At 40.9% G+C, this 22,787-nt stretch overlaps 2 protein-coding genes across 11 annotated transcripts in view; both read left to right on the forward strand.

The window, feature by feature from the left end:
- Positions 1-15,970, forward strand: part of LOC127413720 (LIM domain-binding protein 3-like) — a 71,313-nt gene extending 55,343 nt beyond the window's left edge. For 2 of the 6 annotated variants that reach the window (XM_051651088.1, XM_051651090.1), the window contains 7 exons: positions 10,004-10,060; positions 10,694-10,863; positions 10,976-11,339; positions 12,178-12,358; positions 12,462-12,582; positions 12,681-12,796; positions 12,895-15,970. In XM_051651088.1, coding sequence (XP_051507048.1) covers positions 10,004-10,060; positions 10,694-10,863; positions 10,976-11,339; positions 12,178-12,358; positions 12,462-12,582; positions 12,681-12,796; positions 12,895-12,984 — 1,099 coding nt within the window. In that variant the 3' untranslated portion in view covers positions 12,985-15,970. Of the gene's footprint in view, positions 1-7,767; positions 7,903-10,003; positions 10,061-10,693; positions 10,864-10,975; positions 11,340-12,177; positions 12,359-12,461; positions 12,583-12,680; positions 12,797-12,894 lie in introns of all 6 variants that reach the window. The other 4 variants (XM_051651089.1, XM_051651091.1, XM_051651086.1 and 1 more) reach the window with 3 other exon arrangements.
- A 356-nt stretch (positions 15,971-16,326) lies between these two features.
- LOC127413722 (bone morphogenetic protein receptor type-1A-like) overlaps positions 16,327-22,787 on the forward strand; it is a 42,163-nt gene continuing 35,702 nt past the window's right edge. For 4 of the 5 annotated variants that reach the window (XM_051651097.1, XM_051651098.1, XM_051651093.1 and 1 more), the window contains exon 1: positions 16,327-16,544. The gene's annotated coding sequence lies outside the window, so the exon portion shown is untranslated. The remainder of the gene's footprint in view (positions 16,545-22,787) is intronic. The other variant, XM_051651094.1, reaches the window with a different exon arrangement.

The raw sequence follows: 22,787 nt of genomic DNA on the forward strand, positions 1-22,787 counted from the left end.
CATCAGCACTGCACTTTATTACTCTTATTATCTCACACCGACTGTCATAAATTATATTCTCTCTTAACAACACACTGGCAACTTAATCAACTGACAGCCTGAATGTCAATACAGTACAATACAACCTACTGTATATTTTATATATACTATATATACTATTTTTATTGTATAATGTGTATTCTATATTGTGTGTATTGTATACTGTACATTGTATGTTATTATTTGTATATTGTGTTGTGTGTAATTATGTGTATATTAGATTTTAAATTGTGTTGTGTAAATCTGATGTTTATTGTAAATTGGTATATGTCTCATCACTATCACGACTACTATGTTGCTCGGAACTGCACCCAAGAATTTCACACACTATTGCACTTGTGTATATGGTTGTGTGACAATAAAAGTGATTTGATTTGATTTTGATTTTGAACATGTTGTCAGTTACAGCATTATCAAAGTTAATTTTTTTTGCAAGTGTTATTTTGGAGTAAATTGATTACCCGTTTTATTGCATTTAGTCTGTGAAAGGCTGAAAAAGGAAGGTATTTTCCTCAAATCACTTAAGCATGAATGGAAACAACTGTTTAGTACTTAAAATGTAAGTGTGGGTTTAAAAACAGAACCTGTCATTTAAGTCTAATTTCTTCATTCAAAGCTTTAAAGTACCTCCCATGTCTCCTGTGTGTGATTACTGTTATCGCATGAATATTGTCCTGGTTACTTTCGTAACCTCTGTTCCCTGATGGAGGGAACGAGACATTGTGTCGATGTAGTGACACTAGGGGTCACTCTTGGGAGCCTCAAACACCTCTGCTTTTTTGAAAAAAGGCCAATGAGAATTGGCAAGTGGAATTTGCATGCCACTCCCCTGGACATACGGGTATAAAAGGAGCTGGTATGCAACCACTCATTCAGGTTTTGTGCTGAGGAGCCGAGACCAGGTCCCGGCCATTTCAGCGGGTGGTTCAGCATTGTGGCAAGAGGGACACAAAGTCTCATTCCCGCCATCAGGGAACAGAGGTTACGAAAGTAACCAGGACATTCCCTATCTGTCACTCACTCGACATTGTGTCAATGTGGTGACACTAGGGGTCCCTATACAAAACGCCACAACTAGCTGAACTGTGTTGGGTGAACTGGCAGTGTGTGACGGCAGACTGCTGTGTGCCTCATAGCCAGTGCACCAGGCCGTCACATAACTTCCCCCAACGCTCTTATGAGCTCCGAATGGTCCATCAGGAACAAGTTGACTGCCCAACTATAGGGACAGGCTAGACCAGCCGAGGCCTCTTTTCCCTCTCTTTTCTCCCCAAAAAGAGTGGAATTTGTTAACTGACTGGGAGCCATAAGTGTCTGCGTCGGGGGGTGTAAAGGGTGGGGGGGGGGGGGTATTTTGAGTGGAATACGTCACATGGTCTTACCGAGTCTTGTCGGAAGTATGTCATGTGGAGAGGTCCCATGGTAGGTCCTACCCGAAGGGGGAGGAGTTTCTACAGAGCATGGCGACCGGGGGCAGAGGGGCCTCTGCCCAAGAAAGACGCAGTTTGCTGTCAGGGAAACAATTTTGCGGAAGATATCACATGGGGTCGCCTTCAGGGAACCAGCACATGTGGAGCACCTACCGCAGTACAAGGGCTCACTAGCGCATGTACTAGGCCGGTCAGTGAGTTTATCCGCAAACTCAGCTGCCAGAGGGCTAAGGAGGAAAGTCATCCAGGGATCACAGTCTGTGAACACGACTGGGGGTCAAGAGCATACGTCTTCACCTCAAGGGAAGGGAAAGGCGCTATGCGCAAGCAGTACACCCGGCCAGTTGTCCCGGAACTTACCTGCTCGTGCCTGCCAATACATGGGGCAAGACCGGCTCAACCCGGAGATTGTAGAACCTTGCAAAGGTGTTGGGTGTTGCCCAGCCCGCTGCTCTCCAGATGTCTGCCAAAGAGGCTGACATCTGGCCAGGGCCCAGGAGGCTGCAAAACTCCTGGTGGAATGGTCTCGTAACCTTGCAGGGGGTGGCACATCCTGAGCCTGATATGCCATCGTGATGGCGTCGATGACCTAGTGGGCGATCCTCTGTTTGGAGACAGCTGTCCACCAAAGCAAACAAAGAGCTGCTCGGAGCTTCTAAGGCTCTTCTTGCGATCCAAATAGATGAGTAAAGCTTGCAACGGACACAGCAATGCCAAGGCTGGGTCTGTCTCCTCCTGGGGCAGTGCTTACAGGTTCACCACCTGATCCCTAAAAGGAGTCGTGGGAACCTTGGGCACATAACCCGGTCGGGGTCTCAGGATCACGTGAGAGTAACCTGGACCAAACTCCAGGCACGATTTGTTGACAGAGAATGCCTGCAGGTCCCCTACTCTTTTGATGGAAGTGAGCGCAGTCAGGAGGACAGTCTTCAAAGAGAGTGCCTTAAGCTCAGCTGACTCCAAGGGCTCAAAGGGAGCTCCCTGTAGACCCTGAAGGACTACGGAGAGGTCCCATGAGGGGACGAGGCGAGGTCTGAAGGGATTCAACCTCCTAGCGCCTCTCAGGAACCTGATGATCAAGTCGTGCTTCCCCAAATACTTACCATCTACTGTATCATGATGCGCCGATATAGCGGCTACAGACACCTTCAGGGTGGAGGGGGACAGCCGCCCCTCCAGCCTCTCCTGCAGGAAGGAAAACACTGATCCGACTGTGCATCTTTGGGGGTCTTCGCGTTGGGAAGAACACCACTTAGCGAACAGACGCCACTTCAAGGCATACAGGCACCTCGTAGAGGGAGCCCTAGCCTGAGTGATCATGACTACCACCACGGGTGGTAGACCACTTAGGTCTTCCACGTCCCGTCCAGGGGCCAGACGTGGAGATTCCAGAGGTCTGGTCGCGGGTGCCAGATGGTGCCCTGTCCCTGAGAAAGAAGGTCCTTCCTCAAGGGAATTCACCGGGGGGCTGTCGTGAGGAGCGTGAGATCTGAGAACCATGTCTGGGTGGGCCAGTAGAGTGCTACTAGGGTGATCTGTTGGGGGAAACGCGTATTTGCATAGTCCAGGGGGCAAGCTGTGTGCCAGTGCATCTATACCGAAGGGTGCCTCGGTCAGGGCGTACCAAAGCGGGCAGTGGGAGGATTCCCGGGAAGCAAACAGGTCTACCTGTGCTCGACCAAATCGACTCCAAATCAGCTGGACCACCTGAGGGTGGAGTCTCCACTCTCCCCTGAGGGTAACCTGACATGACAGTGCATCCGCTGTGGTGTTGAGGTCGCACGGGATGTGAGTGGCTTATAGCGACTTCAGGTGCTGCTGACTCCAGAGGAGGAGATGGTGGGCTAGTAGTGACATGCAATGGGAGCGTAGACCACCTTGGTGGTTGATGTACGCTACCGATGCTGTGTTGTCCGTCCGGACCAACACGTACTTGCCCTGGATCAATGGCCGAAACCTCCGCAGGGCGAGCAGTACTGCCAACAACTCTAGGCAGTTGATATGCCAACGCAGCCACGGGCCAGTCCAGGAGCCAGCAGCTGTGTGCCCGTTGCATACGGTGCCCCAGCCCATCTTGGAGGCATCTGTTGTAACCACGACGCATCTGGAGACCTGCTCTAGGGGAATTCCTGCCCATAGAAATGCAAGGTCGGTCCAAAGGCTGAAGAGGCGGCGACAGATCGGCGTGATGGCCACGCAATGCGTCCCGCGGCACCATGCCCATCTCGGGACTTGAGTCTGAAGCCAGTGCTGAAGCGGTCTCATATGCATCAACCCGAGCGGTGTGTCCGCCACTGAGGATGCCATATGCCGCAGAAGCCTCTGAAAAAGTTTCAGTGGAACCGCTGTTCTCCGTCTGAATGCCTTCAGACAGTTCAGCACCGACTGTGCGTGCTCGTTTGTGAGGCGCTGTCATCGAGTCCATGTCTGAGTCCAACTCCAGACCAAGAAAAGAGATGCTCTGAACCGGGGAGAGCTTGCTTTCTTTCCAGTTGACCCGAAGCCCCAGTCGGCTGAGGTGCCGGAGCACGAGGTCCCTGTGTGCGCACAGCAACCCTCGAGAGTGAGCTAGGATTAGCCAGTCGTTGAAATAGTTAAGGATGTGGACGCCCACTTCCCTTAGCGGGGTAAGGGCAGCCTCTGCGACCTTTGTGAAGATGCAAGGGGACAGGGACAGGCCGAAGGGGAGGACCTTGTACTGGTACGCCTGGCCTTCGAAGGCAAACCATAAGAAGGGTCTGTGTCGAGGTAAGACTGAGATGTGAAAGTACGCATCCTTCAGGTCTACCGCCGCGAACCAATCTTGATGTCGGACGCTCGCTAGAATGCATTTTTGCAAAAGCCCGGTTCAGTACTCGCAGGTCCAGGATTGGTCACAACCAACCGCCTTTCTTCGGTACAATGAAGTAAGGACTTTAGAACCCTTTCTTCATCTTGGCTGGAGGGACAGGCTCTATCGCGCCCTTGTGCAGAAGGGTAGCGATCTCCGCACGCAAGGTAGCGGCATTCTCGCCCTTCACCGAGGTGAAGCGGATGCCAGTGAACCTGGCCGGGCGCCTGGCGAACTGAATCGCATAGCCGATTCGGACGGTCCGGACCAGCCATCGCGACCATCGATGCCATCGAGGGTAGCGAGAGCGGGGAAGCTGAAAGGGGGTGGGGCGGGGGTGGGGCGTGGCCGTGGGCGGCGCTCCTAGCCCAGGAACAAATCGTCGAGCCACAAGGGTTCAGGGGAGAGCGGAGGGTTCCACTGTAGCCTGACGCTCGCGGCCGCCCGGGAAATCATGTCCGTCATTTCCGTGTCGGCCTGGGACTGGGCGACCACTCCCGAAGGAGGAAGCCCAGTCGAAGCCTCTGCGTCTGATTGGATGAGCCCACTCTCCGATGCTGCGCTCAATAACTCATCTTCTTCCCGGGCTCCGAACAAGATGTCGAACTCGCTCTGAGACGAGCCGGCGATCTCGTCCAAGCGCCCGACCTGAGCAAGCGAGCGTGCTGGGGAATGGGAGGTCCGTGGGGGGATACCCGGCGGAGGTGGTCCCATTGAGGTCCCCAAATTGCCCCCAGTGCTAACCGGCACAGCCTCATACACGTAGGTAGAAGGACCGAGGCGGGGAGCCGCTGGGGTGGCTTGCTTTCTTACGAATGCAAGCCGCGACCGCAACGTTGCCATGGTCATGTTCTCGCAGTGAGGACAAGACCCATCCACGAACAGTGTCTCCACGTGGGCAGCTCCCAGACACGTAAGACAGTGAGTGTGGCCGTCAGAAGTGGAGAGATATCGACCACAACTAGTAATAACACACAGACGGAAAGGCATCTTTAAAAAGACGTTCCATGTGTGCTGCTCTTTTAGAAAGAAAATATACTCTTTTTTTTTTTTTTAGAATATGCTCTTAGTTGTTTCTGCCGAAGCGCCCAGGGGCGTTCTCTGCACTCCATGGGTGCAGAGGGGGAGAAGTCGTTGGGGACAGGGACCTTAGCACCTTAGAATCCAGCAGATGAGGTGAATGAACTTTGCGGATGAATTCAGCTTCAATTAATAGAACCGCTCGGCTCCGAAGAGAAAATCTGAATGAGTGGTTGCATACCAGCTCCTTTTATATCCGTATGTCCGGGGGAGTGGCATGCAAATTCCACTCGCCAATTCTCATTGGCCTTTTTTCAAAAAAGCAGAGGTGTTTGGGGCTCCCAAGAGTGGCCCCTAGTGTCACTACATCGACACAATGTTGAGTGAGTGACAGATAGGGAACTATATCTACCTTATACTATGTAAACTTTGTTTCCTAATTTGCATGCCTGGATGTACATTAAAGATAGGAACAGTGAGTCTAAATGTTAGGCAGCTTTTCATGTGAAGGTGTTGCACTAACCCCTTTGCTTTAGAACAAGAACACACTTTCCCTATGTCCAAACCATGTGTCAAGCTTAAAATTCCAGCAGGTGGCACTGCAGTATCTTGTCTGAAATGACCCCTCTGACTGTCTTGACTCTCTTAGCTCTCTGCTCCTTGTCCACGAATTACTCAGTTTGCGAGTAGTTTAGTACACTTTTCAATAACAACCCCTCTTTCTGAAGGTATTGTGCACTTTTGTGATCTGTATTTTAAACTATTTTTGCCTATTGTTGTAACCTTAGAGATTCAAGATTTTGCTCATTTAATTACAAAGTGCCACAATTTAAAAGAATAGTCAGCTTAACAATACAATGTTAGGACAAAATGACTCACCACTGTTTGTGTTGGTGTGTGCAAGACTAAAGAGAGACAGCAGTGGTGAGCTGTTCTTGTATACCTGTTGCAATGTAATGGATTTTAGTACTTGACTGGCTTGTGATGACATTTTGATGACATTTTTAAGTTATACTATTTCTTTGCTTATGGATAGTTCAAATCTTTTTAGAGTTTTCCAGTCTTTTTTCTAATTTCAGTCTCTCACAGCTTGCTATAAATGCTAATATGTGTCTGCTTTCTACCACCATGCACCTTCCCCAAAGCCCCTGCAACAATACACACATGTACATGCTCTGCTCACATGTTACACACTACATACAATGGTGAGGGATTCAGAATACACACAAGTTCACCACAGAAAGTGATTAAAGCTTCTTGATGGCTTCATAAATGTCTGCAACCAACAGTTCCAGATGCTCTCTCTCTCTCTGTTCTATCACAACACTCTTACCTCACCTCTCCCTTGTGGGCTGTTTCAACATAAAAATGAGACTGAAATGTAGAGAGATGGTCAGGAACGATGGTTGCGGAGAGTGAGAAGGGGGTCAGCCATCGGTCCACCACCAGGCCTGCTGCTGCTAGATGCCTGCCTTTTATCTTCTCTCTTCTGCCTGGGCGGCTCCAACATCAATATGTTTTTATCATTTATTTGAATGTGTTTGATTATGTAAAAGGGAAACCGAATTACCAAAAAAAGTAGACCCATCAGCAGTGATAATCTGTTTTTGTGACAATGCACATTTTTGGCTTGGATCACAGGGGGGTAATATTTAACATTAATCTACTGCTACCCTTAACCATTGAATAAAATATATTGTGTTTTATGGACATACTAAGAGGGTTTACATGACCTATACCCTGTGTCTTTCTATTGTGGTGAGGTCATTCCAACAGCAGTTCATTGTCCCTGATCGAGCACATGACTGTAGTAGCCCTCGTGTCTGGATTCATTTAATTAGTCCTAGAATAGTACTTAAACTAGTTTTAGCTGTTAAGACAAGACCTCGTTCAGAGTAAAATACAGCCGTCCTCATTCACAGGCATTACAGCTCAAACAGTGACTCATGCTGAATCAATAGTTTATAGTCTTTTACGTTACAGTTTTTGCAGTCCTCACATTGCAAAATTAGGAAACGTGATAGTTAACCCAAAAGTGACAATTTTGTTACTACTGTATTTGCTCACCCACAACTCATATTCAGCCTCGGTCGCGCACTTTCATCGTATCTTTTTTCCATGCAAAGAAAGTGAATAGTGACTGAGGTTGTCAGTTGCTAACATTCTGCCAAGCATCTTTTGTGCTCCACGGAAAAAGACAGTCATATGGGCTGTTTCGGTGAGATCTAGGGCTGATGTATTCAGAAGAATCCAACAGGTTGGGTCTTTTAACATTTCCTGCCCCCTTGATGGACATCCTTGCATTGGGCTCAGAAACTTTGAGGCTTTCTGCATGCATGAGAATGAGGCAGCTGCCTTGAGTGCCTATAACAAAATGTGACTTGCAATTTAAGGCATATATACATACACAGCACAAAACACGGCTGCCGTCTGTATCTAGTAATCTAGTAATCCTGCCAAGCATGCTCCAGTTTCCACCAGCCTTGCACCTATTTGTCCGCCTGCTATCGCTGCTTCGCCCAATGAGCTCCTGTCGGATCCACAGATAGCCAATCAGGCAACTGAGCAAACTCCGGTAGACAGGTAAAGTCGCATGCTTGTGAATTGTATTTTTCATGTTTTTGTTTTTGTTTTTGTTTTCACTTTGTTTAGTTATTGTATTCTCCCTTGGCATGAAGATGTGCATCCATTTGTATTCTATTACTTTGAATTGATATTTAAGGTTTGCTCTGTTTTCATTGTTATTGCTGTTGGTATATTGGGGGTTATTCATCTATGTTATTCATCTGGTTTAGAAGTAGATACAGGTTATTGGTTTGGCTGTGTGTATCACATAATATTAGACAAGTTATTTAAATGTTAATAAACCTCTGTTAGTGGAGGCATGTTAAAAATTTAACTATTATGGTGCAATTAGATTCTAACATTTTGAGAGATTGTAGGGCATTTCAAATTAATGTGTTAGAACGGAGAGCTTCCATTGATCACTGAAGTCTAACCTAATCTATTCATCAAGTCCTAATAATGTTATAACCAATAGTATGATATAACATGATAATATTACTTAAATCCTCTAATTGGTCAGCTTGGACTTGTCTGCTACTCACTACTACAAATGCTCTTTCCCAAAAAAGATGTAACCTATATCATGATGGTCAGATTAACTATTTGTTTTGAAGTTCTGCTTTTTAATAAGGAGTTTCTTTCAGTCACCCCTTTTAGCATCAGAACTTTATTCAATTGACTTCCATGGACTTATTTTGTTTGCCAAATGAATTCTTAAGAATCACAGTAAGATAGGTATTTATGAAAACAGAGATAGTTACTTTTATAAATCAACTTAAAATGTTACCTTTTGGGTTGAGCAATATTTTGCCCGGCTTGGTTTTCTCTTTTGAAGAGGTTTTGATTTCAGATTTTATTTCTTATGAATTGCTTTAAATTCATACACACATATTTTGTACATATTTATCAAGTACACATGAAATTCACAGTCACAAGTTAAAAGAAAGCAATGATACATGCATACATTGATGAATTAGCCGTATTAACAAATGGCCCACTATTGAGACTATGGAGAGTCTGTTGCCATACAGCTTGATTCACTGTGATGTTAATTTTCACTGAGAGCAATCCATGCTAACCAATGCTCATGTCTGATTAATTTAAGCAAACTTGTTCTCAGACATGGCAGAAACTGCACTCTCTTTGGATGTACTGTAACTATGACATTATCTCATCCATTGCATATGCTGACCCTGCAGTCTATTAAGAATTTTGCATACAGACTGGAGTCAACTTCATGTTTTCAAGATATCTATACATTGACTTATAATTACATAAGTGTCCAATAATGTAGTTTCAGAATTAGAGGCCATAGCCATATATATATATATATATATATTATATTTAATTCAGATTAGGATGACAAACTATTATTTGTCTTCTACTACAGGAGATAATTCAGTCTTACAACTGGCATAAAAACTATAAATGTTCAGGTCCCCCTAATGGATCTGTCAGCCCGAGTCCAGAAATATATGGATCCTGTGTTAAACTGGGCCTCATATTACTACAGGCCTCTGGGAAAACTGTAATTGTTGGTACAGGTCTTTGCCTTGAACTCATGTTTCTTTACGTACTGTTTTATGTGTGTCCGCATGTCTTTATTTTGGTAATATATAACAACATTTGATTTATGCATTTATTGGTGCTTGGTCTATTTTTTTTATTATTATACATTTTTTTTTGTTCATTCATACTGTACATCTGTGGACTGATCTACAGCCAACTTCAGTCTCCACCAACTTCAGGCAAAACAAGAACAGAGGACACATCTTACTCGTTCTATAAAGGGTTACTGCATATTCACACTGATTTCAAAAGTCCAAGTATCTGATTATGTATTTATTTTCTTATAGACAGATGAGAAATTAAAAATAATTAAAAAACAACCCAAACATTGTGAATTAACAGTAAAACCCCAGACAGATTTTTATTTGTTTTTAATGTAAATAGATGACGTTGAGTTGTTTGGGTGGCCTTGTTCATTATAACTGTGAATCACAATATTTAGATATGACTGCAGTCTGGCAGTGATACAGATATGAGAGTGCCAGGCTTCTCTGCTGCTCAATCTAGGTATGATAAGTTTGACTGTCAACATTTTGTGTCTTTGTTATAGCTTCAACTTGCAGACTTCAATTGGTTACACTTCCCAGTATAAAACCTCCATCTCCAGGTACTGCTGTTGCAGATCTGTATTCAGTCAGCAAGTGTGCTTTCTACCTTACAGTGTCAGTATGCCATACAGTTTTTGAAATAACATATTTTCTTCATTTCTGTCCTTTTTAGCCAACTGACCCCAAAGGATAATACTTATGCTTTGGTGATTTATTTTTAACCTTTTATAACCATATTTGAAAATGTATCTATGCGTGTAACCTGGTAATTTCATTTAAATCTGTTGCAATGGTGGCTCTCTCTTCTAACACTGTTTTTGGTGCTAGATTATTTCTCTCTCACTCTTTTTGTGGGTTTCTGCTCTGTTAAAACAACACTAACTTTTGCATTAAAATTGTGATGAAAGGAACAAATATAGGTAAGACACTGTCAAACTGGACCATGCATACTGTATGTAATGGAGTATGTGATCAGACAACCTTGGGGAATATTAGCAGTAAAGTCTCAGATAACTGCATTCAAACTAATTTAGTTAGTACAATAGTCAGTAAATCTTGTAAAATCTCCAGTAGCCCCAATAATACATATTTTATATTGGTAACTAAAAACGGTAAGGAGGAATAGTTTCTATGCTCTGTTAGTCATGCATTTGAACTGAAATGTTACACAGTTTTTGTCTGTCCTTCTGCAGTCCTTACGCCCAGCCTCCACCTATGCAGCAGCCACCACCCATGCAGCGGCCTCCACCTATGCAACAGCCACCCATGCAACACAGCTCCATCCAGATCCCTATAGGTCCACCTCCTCCTAAAGTGGTCAGCACTGCCACCATTGTGCCTACAGCCTACCCGGCTGCCCCAGGTAGCCGTTGCAAAAATGACTGTTTGTGCACTATTTTTACAATTTAATATGTGTCCATTTCTGGTTGCAACCATATGAATGTACATGCTATTAATTGATGTGCATCTTTCAGCACCAGATCCAACAATGTTTCATGCACCTGCTCCTGCCCCAGCTCCAGCTCCTTCCTCCAGCAGGCCTCCTTGGGTTACTGATGATAATTTTGCCCAGAAATTTGACAAAAGCAAATCTACCACCACAAGTATCAAAGTACAGGCTCTGCCCCAGGCTGCCCCACCACCACCAGCCTACATCCCCAACCCCATTCTTGCTCCAGCACCTGCTCCTGCTGCCCCAAGTCCTGCTTTCAACCCTGCCTCTTCTCCATTTAGCCCTGCGCCATTCCCACCCGTGGCTCGTGGTGTTGCTCAAAGGGCTGAGCGGTTTGCAGCCAGCAGCAGGACACCTCTGTGTGCATCCTGCAACAACATCATCAGGTATGATTACACTTGTACATCTGTGCAATATTCATCCTTCTAATTGTAAACTCTTGTGATATATTTGTGATTTCACAGAGTAACAAATCATTGTTTCCCACTGCCTTCGCTCTTTGAGAGAAGTGTGCAATTTCTGCCCAACTAGCGGCACCAAAGAATTGCAAGAATGGGCAAATTCACTAAACAGTTGCACCACTTTAGCATGTGGTATTTCGGTCCCAAAATCACCCGCAATCTTATTGACTAATCACCCGCAATCTAGTTTAAACAGGTGCAAACGACACTGAAATTGCACTGCATCTTTAGTATTCAAATTCAGTCATTGTCATTCCTTTCCATGGAAACTCGACACCTTTCTATGTAAATTAGACTTATTGTAGATTGCACCTCATTCACAAAACTCTTTTTTTTTTCTAAAAGAAATGTTTGTGCTGGTTTAGTGCCTGATTTACTAAAAGAACTAGGCTGCTCTGGTAACGGTGCAAACGCACCCACAAAATCTGTGCTGAACGCAATTTGCACGGTCATGCAGACTGGTTCTGAGTGCTACAGTACGTGATTTCACTGGGCGCAATTTATTCTTAGTGAATTCCCCCCTGACTGTTTCAAGCAGCCCCTCCCGTCTTGTATTCTTTAGCCAAACGGCTAGTCCTGTTGCAAACTCACACGATTAGTTGAACCAATGTCGTTATCCCGTGCCACTAAAGGCCACTAAACAAACCGATTGCAGTTCCGCTGGTGTTGCAGAAATACACATTTTCCAAAAACATGATTTTTAAATTAGTCTTTTCATATTCATAAAAATGTTTTTGTGCCACATTGTATTCTGACCCTCCAGGGGACCATTCCTGGTGGCATTGGGTCGTTCCTGGCATCCCGAGGAGTTCAACTGCCATTACTGCCACACGTCTCTGGCTGATGTCAGCTTTGTGGAGGAGCAGAATAATGTTTACTGTGAGAACTGCTATGGAGAATTCTTTGCACCTACCTGTGCCCGATGCAGCACCAAGATCATGGGAGTACGTTGAAAAACCTACTAACATCTACTAACATGTTGATTTGTACACAGACACAAAATTGTAGACACATTTCACCAGTACTGACAGTTATTCCTCTCTACAGGAAGTGATGCATGCACTGCGGCAGACCTGGCATACTACTTGCTTTGTGTGTGCAGCTTGTGGAAAGCCATTTGGAAACAGCCTCTTCCATATGGAGGATGGGGAGCCCTATTGTGAGAAAGGTAAAGGAACCACCAGCTATGTTCAGTTCATTTTTAAATCTCGCTGAATGCATTTTATAGGTCTACCGTATTTTCATTGACTGTTTCTCTGTCACCAGATTACATTGCTCTCTTCAGCACAAAATGCCATGGCTGTGACTTCCCAGTTGAGGCAGGAGACAAATTTATCGAAGCTCTAGGCCATACATGGCATGATACTTGCTTTGTTTGTGCGGTAGGTACAAAATCAATGTTTTTAATTGCACTTTCCCAAAGATGGTTTTGAAATGATTTAGTTACAAGGAATTATTAATCTTCTGTCTTGACATACAGGTGTGCCATGTGAACTTGGAAGGACAACCTTTCTACTCCAAGAAGGACAAGCCCTTATGCAAGAAGCATGCACATGCCATCAATGTGTAGATCCCTTAACAGTACAACAGAAGCTGTCGGTGAAACAACTAAATGCAGTTTATAAAACATTTGCATTAGAGGTTCTATAGCAAGGCATCAGTGCCAATCCAAATGAATAGAAAATCTTACATAAAATGACACATAAAAATAATAATAATAATAATAATAAAAATAATAATAATATATATATAATTTTTAAATTAAACATATAGGTGTTTTAACAAATGCACATTTTTAAATCCAAATTAAAACCCAGTGTGCACATAGAGGATGAGTTATTTAGTTAGTTATCTTTATTATAATAAATGTATTTTTTATTACAATAAATGTGCACTTGTTTGCCTGATATACATTAATTTAAATGAGATAACATCACTTTCACTTTTGGTGAATTTATACAACATGACATTTTTATGATGTTAGTGACTGAAACATTGATTTGAACTTCTTTGTTAGAATTTGGTTAGATTTTTAACCAAGTAACTAATTATTTAGTTAGAATTGAATAGGTTACACTGTACATGGATGATGTTGTGTGTTTGCTGAATATTGTCTAGAGATGTATTTACTCATGGCCAGGCATAGTCTTGAGTTGATGTCACGTCTCAGATCATTTAAAAATCAAAAACAGAGCCTGAACAAAAATCTATGCATTTTATTACGCCTTAACCCCGAAAGGAATCTTAATCGTATTTCTTTTAATTGCATTACAAGTTGTTTTCACAAAATATAACGAGGCCTATTGCTCTTTTACTTCACACTGAAACAGGATACCGGTGTAGTCTTTTTAATGCTGAATGAATCATTTATATGTGATACAAATCTTGTTCATGTGTGAAAGGAAGCAATTAATGCATTTGTGATGTTAACATTTTTCCATTTGTCGATTTAAAAACAATTTAAGCAGGGCACCTGGTAACATTGAATTTGAATAGTGAATCAGTTCTTGCCCTCACAATGTACAGTTTGCAAGACATAACTAGCTGTTTAATTTCCAGCCTGCAAAGCTGAACAGAGTACCTTAAACTGTTTCTCTTGGTCATCGATGTTAGCTGTTTTTTGTTCTGTTATTTATTGTGTCCAAAAACGTAATATTTAGGCTTTCTTTGCAAATTGCACAGTGTTATAATTTGCACAGATAATTTACTTGTTTACTTTTCCAAGAATGAGGGACTGACATTTTAATTTAATTAATAATTGAATCAACAAAATAAGGTCAATTTAACCACATACACAGAAAAGAGAAATTGGATTCTTAATGTTATCCTAAAAATTATAACAAATGTGGTAACCTAGACTTTGTTCTTTGTATTCTCAGTTGGTAGATGCTACCTAGCTGTGAGATGCAACTTTAAGCTTACAGTTAAAGTTTTCCACAGACGTTTAACACCAGTTTTTTCAAAGTTTTTCAAAATTTTAGCACAATTATACACACTTGTGTTTCCTTCAGGCTGTTTAACATAAAGTATTTTTGTTCTTGTTCTTTTGAACAAAATTACTCCTGTTTGATTGAGACATGTTTTATGAATGTGTCACTGACGTGTCAACGTTAGTCATTATATATTCATTGCCATATTTTGAATTGTATCTAACCTTGAACCTACCAGTTGAGAAGTGTTTTTAGGATTAAAGTTTTCAGGTTGATACAATAGGTTTATTAGTTAAAAATATGATTGAAATAAACAACAGTTTGGCATGTGAAATGCCTCTCTTACTGTAAATTGAATAAATAATATTTATGGTACATGAGTAAGTTACAGTATGTGAGCATTTATAGCAGCTTTGGGTTCAGGTGTATGGAATTACAGTATCATTTTAATATACTGGTGTATGTATTTAATATACATCTATAACTATGTATTTTCATTGTGTGATTGTGAAATGTAACGCTATTGAATGTCAAGCAGTCACTTTTCACAAAATGTAAAATCATCCACCATTTTCACTTGTGAATTTAAAGTGAAAGCATTCAAGCATCCAGTTACAGAGGCATAAACTTTTTCTTGAATTTGCAGATTATTTGTGTTGAAGTAAGAAAAAACACCATTAAAGGAATATTTCACCCAAAAATGAAAATTATCTTATCATTTACTCACCCTCATGCCATCCCAGGTATGTATTATTTTCTTCTGCTAAACACAATTTTTTTTAGAAGACTATTTCAGCTCTGTAGGTCCTCATAATGCAAGTGAATGGTGACCATTAAGCATAAAAGTAATCCATAAGACTCCAGTGGTTAAATCTATATCTTCAGAAGCGATATGATAGCTGTGGGTGAGAAACAGATCAATAATAAAGTCCGTTTTACTATCAATTTCCACTTTCAAATTTCTTCTTTTGTTTTTGGTGATTCACATTCTTTGTGCATATCGCCACCTACTGGGCAGGGAGGAGATTTTATAGTTAAAAAAAAAGCACTAAGAAAAAAGTAATATTGATCTGTTTCTCACCCACACCTATCATATCGCTTCTGAAGATATCGATTTAACCACTGGAGTTTTTTGGATTACTTTTATTCTGCCTTTTCACTTGCGTTTTGGAGGACCTATAAAGCTGAGATATCCTTCTAAAAATCTTTGTCTGTGTTCAGCAGAAGACAAAGTCATACACATCTGGGATGGCATGAGGGTAAGTAAATGATGAGAGAATTTTGCTTTTTGGGTGAACTATCCCTTTAAGAATCATGTGAACACATGGGTGCAGAGTTATCACATAGCACACATTTATAAAGTTTTTGTTGTTGTTGTTTTTACTTAAAGTGTCTTTAATGCAATTTTCTTCTGTTGAATACTGCAGATTCTTTCTTTTGGTATTTTATGAAGGGGAGTAAAAAATGGTTAAAACTGAGATGTGGTGTGGATACTTCAATGTCCAAATAATAACTTGTATTTGTATTTGAACATGACAAGTATAAAATATGAAGTTGCTTTATACAAACTGTTAAAACAATTGCTCATAACTTAAATATTTTGTGATTAAATGTTATATCACTTTACACTGGACAGCGCCATTACTAATTCACGCTTATAATATTTTAATCACATTATTTAAATCTAAATCATGTTTAACTTAATAATACATCAAACTGTTTGAAAGGAATTTATGCAATGTACAGATTCGGCAAATGCCATACAACATGAGCACACGAAGAATGCAACTGAGTGTATTTCTAATTTATATCATTAACTTATGAATTAAAAATGAAATAAAAGACTAATATGTAAAGAGTTGTATATCATTTTCTCTCAAATATTGCATTCCAGTCGTTAAATGCACTCAGTACAAATGAGCAGCCAAAGGAAGTTCGGTAATACACAGACGTCTGATTCGCACTTCAGTCGCCAGGGGGAGCTGTACCGTCAGGTAAACCGGCGCGATCGCTGTTTGTCGTGTACGTACTAGTGTATCGTCAGAGAGCGCATCGCTGTATGGTGCTGGTCAGTGCTAGACCCTTTGCGGACATCGGTAAGAGTCGACCACAAACACAACCCCTCTGGATTGTCACAGTGTCGATAGCTTATTTAACTGACGGATTAAAAGGATATACGCTTTATTGAAGAGTCTTTTCGGTAAGTGAAGTGGGATGTGTTAGCTCGGCTAAGCTAACGCTGTCTGACGAAAGTTTGTTGCGCTGAATTTTGCGTTTTTCCTCGTATTGTTTTGACCGACTTGCTAAGCTGTATTATCGACTGCCGTGGCCTGTTTCTTTTTTACTTCGCGGTAAACACATTTACAAGGCTTAAAAGATCTAATGTAAGGCGTTTTCGAGTTTATTTGGTGATTTTCTCTCATTTGTTTGTCAGGTTTCCTCAAAGTGAGTTGCTGTCTGAAGTGAGTTGAATGATAGCTAGTGTGCTATCGCTACTAGCTAGGCGAAATAAACTGAAGTTTACTTAACAATAACGACTATATTTCTTCTTTATAAAACTTTATAACTATTATACTACATGTCAAATGTTTTAAATGCCGCTATTATTGCCCGAAGAAAAATGGTCACTGTCTGTAAAAGTCCGACTGAAAGTTTGTAGTTTTTAACGCGGCAGACACATAACGCTAACAACAACTTTCCTTAAAATCTGACAGTACTCTCTTACTTTCAACGCTTTTATTTATTCGTTTTGGGAAAATGTAATGAGTTTAGTGTATATTCCTTTACACCGTACAATATTGTATTTTGCTGAATTTTGGCGTAATTGTTTTTTTCTTGGACTGTTTTTGCTCAATGTATTTAATGAGCTGTTTATAGAAAACGCACTACATTTAAATGTATGCTCATTTTCACTGTACATCGTGTTCCCTTTTATGTTGGGTTATATGTGTGTATTGCGATCCTAAATTTTGTCTTTTTTTTGTCCATGCCTCTCCCCCTCAAAATTCAAAAGCTGTTTTTAATTTATTGGTTCTTTGGGGGGGAAGGGGATCTATTCAGCTCCTTTCGTTACCTTCTCAAGGCTCGGAGGTCTGGTACTCATGGAGGTCAAAAACCAGATGGTAACACTGCCTGTGTCTACTTCCAGAGGCCTGGAGGAGAAAGGTTGAGCCTGGGAAAAGTGGATTTGTTTTAGACAATGAAAGCGAAAGGCTTGCAGTGTATACATGCCAGACAGCTGTACATTCCACAGCTTGCTTCACCCTCTCCATTGCAAAAACTAAATACAAATAACAATATCAGGGATCACTGTGCTGGTGAGAACGGAAGTATGGTGTATTAATAAATGCAAAAGACTGTGTGCTGGTCGTACACTGTGACTTACATAGACTGTGACCATGTATCTGTATACAGGAGCTACTAGAGTTGATATGTGTCTTGCTTTGGACATTCATTAAAGAGCTATTGTTATGCAAATGCAAGGCTCATGTGCTTAAAAGTCCAAAATGAGGTGACAAAGACTAAAGTAATGCAGCCTATATGTTTTCATTGGCACAAATCTTTCCGGCATATAAATAACATCCAAAATGTATAGCTTAAAATGCTGCGGTATTGAACAACAATAAACACAGATGTTTTTTCCACTGCCTGTGTGTGTGTGTGTGTGTGTGTGTGTGTGTATCTATGTATGTGTATATATATACATACACACACACACACATATATACATATATACAGTACTGTGCAAAAGTCTTAGACACATAAGATGTTTCACAAACGCATTTGTCTTAAGATGGTTATTTATTTCTTCAGCTTTAGTGTGTCTGTAGGAAGTAGAAATGTTAGACTCCCAAACATTACTTTTGCAAATAGTAAAGATTAGAATAGAAGAACAGGGAGCCCTGCAACAGATGTCTTGGCCCCCACAAACCCCCACTGAACATCGTGTCAGTCTGAGATTACATAATGAGACAGAAGCTATTGAGACAGCCTAAATAGATTGAAGAACTGTGGCAAATTCTCCAAGAAGCTTGGAACATCCTATCTGCCAACAACCAAGAAAAACTGTGTCCAGGTGTACCTAGGAGAATTGGTGCTGTTTTAAATGCAAAGGTGGTCACACCGAATATTGATTTAGCTTTCTTTTTTTTTTATGTTTACTGGACTTAGTATGACATTAAGTGATAAATGAAAACGATTTGTCATTATTTTAAACGACATCCTCACTATGCAACATTTTTCACAAGTGCCTAAACTTTTGCACAGTACTGTATATACACATATATACATACACACACACTGGCAGCCAAAAGTTTGGAATAATGTACAGATTTTGCTGTTTCGGAAGGAAATTGGTACTTTAATTCACTAAAGTGCCATTCAGCTGATCACAAAGTATAGTCAGGACATTACTGATGTAAAAAACAGCACCATCACTATTTGAAAAAAGTCATTTTTGATCAAATCTAGACAGGCCCCTTTTCCAGCAGCCATCACCTTTTCCTTGAGTAATCATGCTAATTTGGTACTAGAAAATCACTTGCCATTATATCAAACACAGTTGAAAGCTATTTGGTTCATTAAATAAAGTCTAACATTGTCTTTGTGTTTGTTTTTGAGTTGCCACAGTATGCAATAGACTGGCATGTCTTACGGTCAATATTAGGTCAAAAATGGCAAAAAAGAAACAGCTTTCTCTAGAAACTCGTCAGTCAATCATTGTTTTGATGAAGGATATGCAATGCTTGAAATTGCCAAAAAACTGAAGATTTCATACAAAGGTGTATACTACAGTCTCATACAAAGGACAACTGGCTCTAACAAGGACAGAAAGAGATGTGGAAGGCCAGATGTACAACTAAACAAGAAGATAAGTACTTCAGAATCTCTAGTTTGAGAGATAGACACCTCACATGTCCTCAGCTGACAGCTTCATTGATTTCAACCCGCTCAACACCAGGTTCATGTACAACAGTAAAGAGAAGACTTATGGGAGGAATTGCAGGCCTTATGGGAAGAATTGCAAAGAAAAAGCCACTTTTGAAACAGAAAAACTAAAAGAAAAGGTTAGAGTGGGCAAAGAAACAGACATTGGACAACAGATAATTGGAAAAGAGTGTTGTGGATCTTAACCCCATTTTTGATGAGAACTGTTTTTTTTTTTTTTTTTCAAATTGTAATAGTAATTTGTCACATTGTTAATGTACTGACAATACATTGTGATCAGTTGAATGCCACTTTGGTGAATAAAAAGACCAGTTTCTTTCCATAAGAGCAAAATATGTACATTATTTCGAACTTTTGGCTGCTAGTATATCTGCCAGTCCCAGGTTGTGTTGCCCAGGACGCTTCTAGTAGTGTGTTTCAATCGCAGCCACTGTGAAAGGGATCGGATTGCAGTGGGAGTCTGTGGCAAGGTGACAGCAGGGAGGTTGTAGGGAGGGGGGTTAAGAGGCAATATAGATCAGGTTTCATATCCATGCCTGCGTTCCTCTGGCTGCTGCGCCATCTAGTCAGCTCCCCACCCCTCCTCTCTGACTAGCTTTGGAGACATAATGGCTAAGCAAGAGAGAAAATCATACACACACTACCTCAGACCTGGCCCTGAATGTTTCTACCATCTCATCACAAAGGTGCTGATGCATCAGTACCAACCCACCCCCAATGCAAACGCAAGCCATTTAGTCATATCTTTCTGATCTAAAAGTTGGAAAACTAATCCTAGATGAGCACAGCCATTTGATACTCACTACCCAAGAGCCCGTATTGAACATTTCTACTGTAGACTGTGTAGGCATCTGCATTTGTATATCCCATTGCTCACTGGAAGATGGTAGGAAAGTGAATGAGAGCAACTGATTTCTTTTAACTCTTTCTACACCACTGTTGGTTAGCATGATGGCAGATCAGATAAAGATAGATGGGATAAACCAATGCAGTGGGAGGTTGATGTAGTACTGAGCCCTTGCCATGAAGAGAGTGTTCTCTGTTTATTCAGTATGCCCCAGCTGTCCTTTAATGGTATTGATTTGCTTTAAATACACTTGGCTATTGGAGTAAATTATTTAGAGTGGCACCGGATAGGGTGAGTTCAAAGATGGGTTGGGAAAAAGCAAAGGCAACCAAAAAGATTTCTTGTAATTGTGTTGTTTTTGTTTGTTTTTTAAAGAAATGCCAGGTTAGGGAAAGGCTGTTTTGCAACAGCTGAATGACAATTTTCTAATAGACCTTGTTTATATACCAAGACTTTTGTCTTTGTAAAGCCTCTAGGATAATTCCACTCAGTGGCAGACTTTTGATATTTAGTTAACTTAAGTAATTGCCTATGAAAACCTAAATGGAGTTATTCATCTTTTCTATGAAGCTATATAGCCAGTTACTAACCTGTAATTTGTCCTAACCTGGAGCAGCATGACACATTTTCAGCAACAAGTAATTTTTCTGTTCACTATGAAAGTGAAATGCAGCACAAAGTGAAAGACAGAGTATATTAGATGTGTAATTTAGCAGTGGAGATAAATTTTTTGAACCAGTTCGATTTTATTGTGGATGGGACTACCAGTACTATGTGTCAGAAATAAAAACTAAGCTACCAACAAAATGTCTTGTCACTTGTCTTTACACTTGTTTGTTGCTCTGAAGTTTAAGTTTGCTTCAAAGCAGCTATAGGTAGCACAGCAACACATCTTCTGTTGCTATATTTTAGACTCGCTGGATAATAAAAATAGAGTTGGTGGTTTGGTGCCAATTATTAGCTGTACCCTCAAGTAGGCCTGCAACGATACAATAAATTAACGGTTCGGTAGGTACCTCGGATTTGGGTAGGGCTGCCCCTGACCAAAGATTTTCTTAGTCGACTAGTTGTCGCACATTTGATATTAATTTAATTACATAATTAAATATATTTTGGGGGGCATCAGAAAATGGTTTGAGTTCCAGTCTGATAAAGAATGTTATAACATTACTAACACTGTTCTACACTACAGAGAAATACTAAACCATAATAATGAGCCTTTGAAATATATTTTTTACAAGCACACACGAAGTGAGCCACAGCGACAACAGCAAAAGCAGTAATGTTTGTGTCAGAAAAACCAGCAAGGAGACTGTCTGAACATTTTGTTAATTTATAGAGAGAATTGCACATTAGGGTTGTGCCGACAGACGACGATCTCGGGGATCGACGATGGTCAGAGTGATCGCCAATAGCTGATGCCTTTGATGTCAAGACGATATTTGGCTTGTTTTCCCATTAATGTATTAAATTATTATTAGGCTATTATTATTATCAAATTAATATTACAAATACATTTCCCATAGAGACACAGACAAGCACTTGAAGAAACACTTTATTATATTATTAAGAACAGATGACAGAAAAGCTGCTATGCACATGTATGATGCACTGTTTGTACGGAGGTGTGCAGTCTCGTGGAACATGCATATGTAAAGGGTTCTCACTCTTTCTTTGTTTCTGTCTAATGAATTTTTTTGTTGTTGTTGTTGTTGTTGTTGCAAGAACAGTATCATCTATGAGTGCTGCAAATGACCTCAGACATCTCAGCTCAGGAGCTGCTCTGAGTTCAGTTTGCTTTATTTCCACAGAGCAGTTTATTTTGTCCACAACTCTGCAGCCTATATATCTGTGATTAAAACATAAAATAATACAAAAACACATTCACCTCGAACCATGATTTATATTTCAGTGATTATTATCGTCATCATAATTATTATTTGTACATTTATATATTTTTTTTATGTCTTCATTTGTGTAAGTAATTTTCCGCCTGCATGTTTAGACGGATACTTGCTTGACAGTAAATGGAAAGGTGGTTACTTGTATATAGGCTACATATTATTGATCACTTCATTATTTTAATTGCTTCTTCATTTGGAGTGCAATTTGAATTTAGAAACGTAGTCTATTTGATTTAAAAGCACTTATGTTTTTTTAAACGTGCCTAATTTTGTTTTAAAGGTCACATACAATAGATTTACATGCATCCAAGGTCAAAAACACTTGAATTTGCTCATAATTTAAATTGCAGCATTACCTTTTTTTCCCAGTGTCAAAAACGACTCGTTCAATGATCCGTTCTAAAGGATTCATTCTAAACTCCTTTCAGTAAGCCTACTCTGCTCTGATTGGTCAGATGTCCCAGTCTGTTGTGATTGGTCTACCGCTTAGTGTTTGAGGGTGGGTCAAAGCTGTTCGCGAGCAGCCAATGAAGACCAGAGGCGGGTTTTGTTACCAAATTATGTAGGTTAGTACAGCAAGTAAGTCTGGAATTACTAACGACTTGTTTCAGGTGTTCAGAATATGTTATTTCATTTGGGAGACAATAACTCTATTTGTCGTGCACTTTGATTTTTGAAACTTTGCAGACTTTTTTACATTCACAAACAGCTATATAACACACTACATGAAAGGTAATATTTGAAA

This window comes from Myxocyprinus asiaticus, chromosome 23 (assembly GCF_019703515.2).
Source record: "Myxocyprinus asiaticus isolate MX2 ecotype Aquarium Trade chromosome 23, UBuf_Myxa_2, whole genome shotgun sequence".
NCBI classification, from domain to species: Eukaryota; Metazoa; Chordata; class Actinopteri; order Cypriniformes; family Catostomidae; genus Myxocyprinus; species Myxocyprinus asiaticus.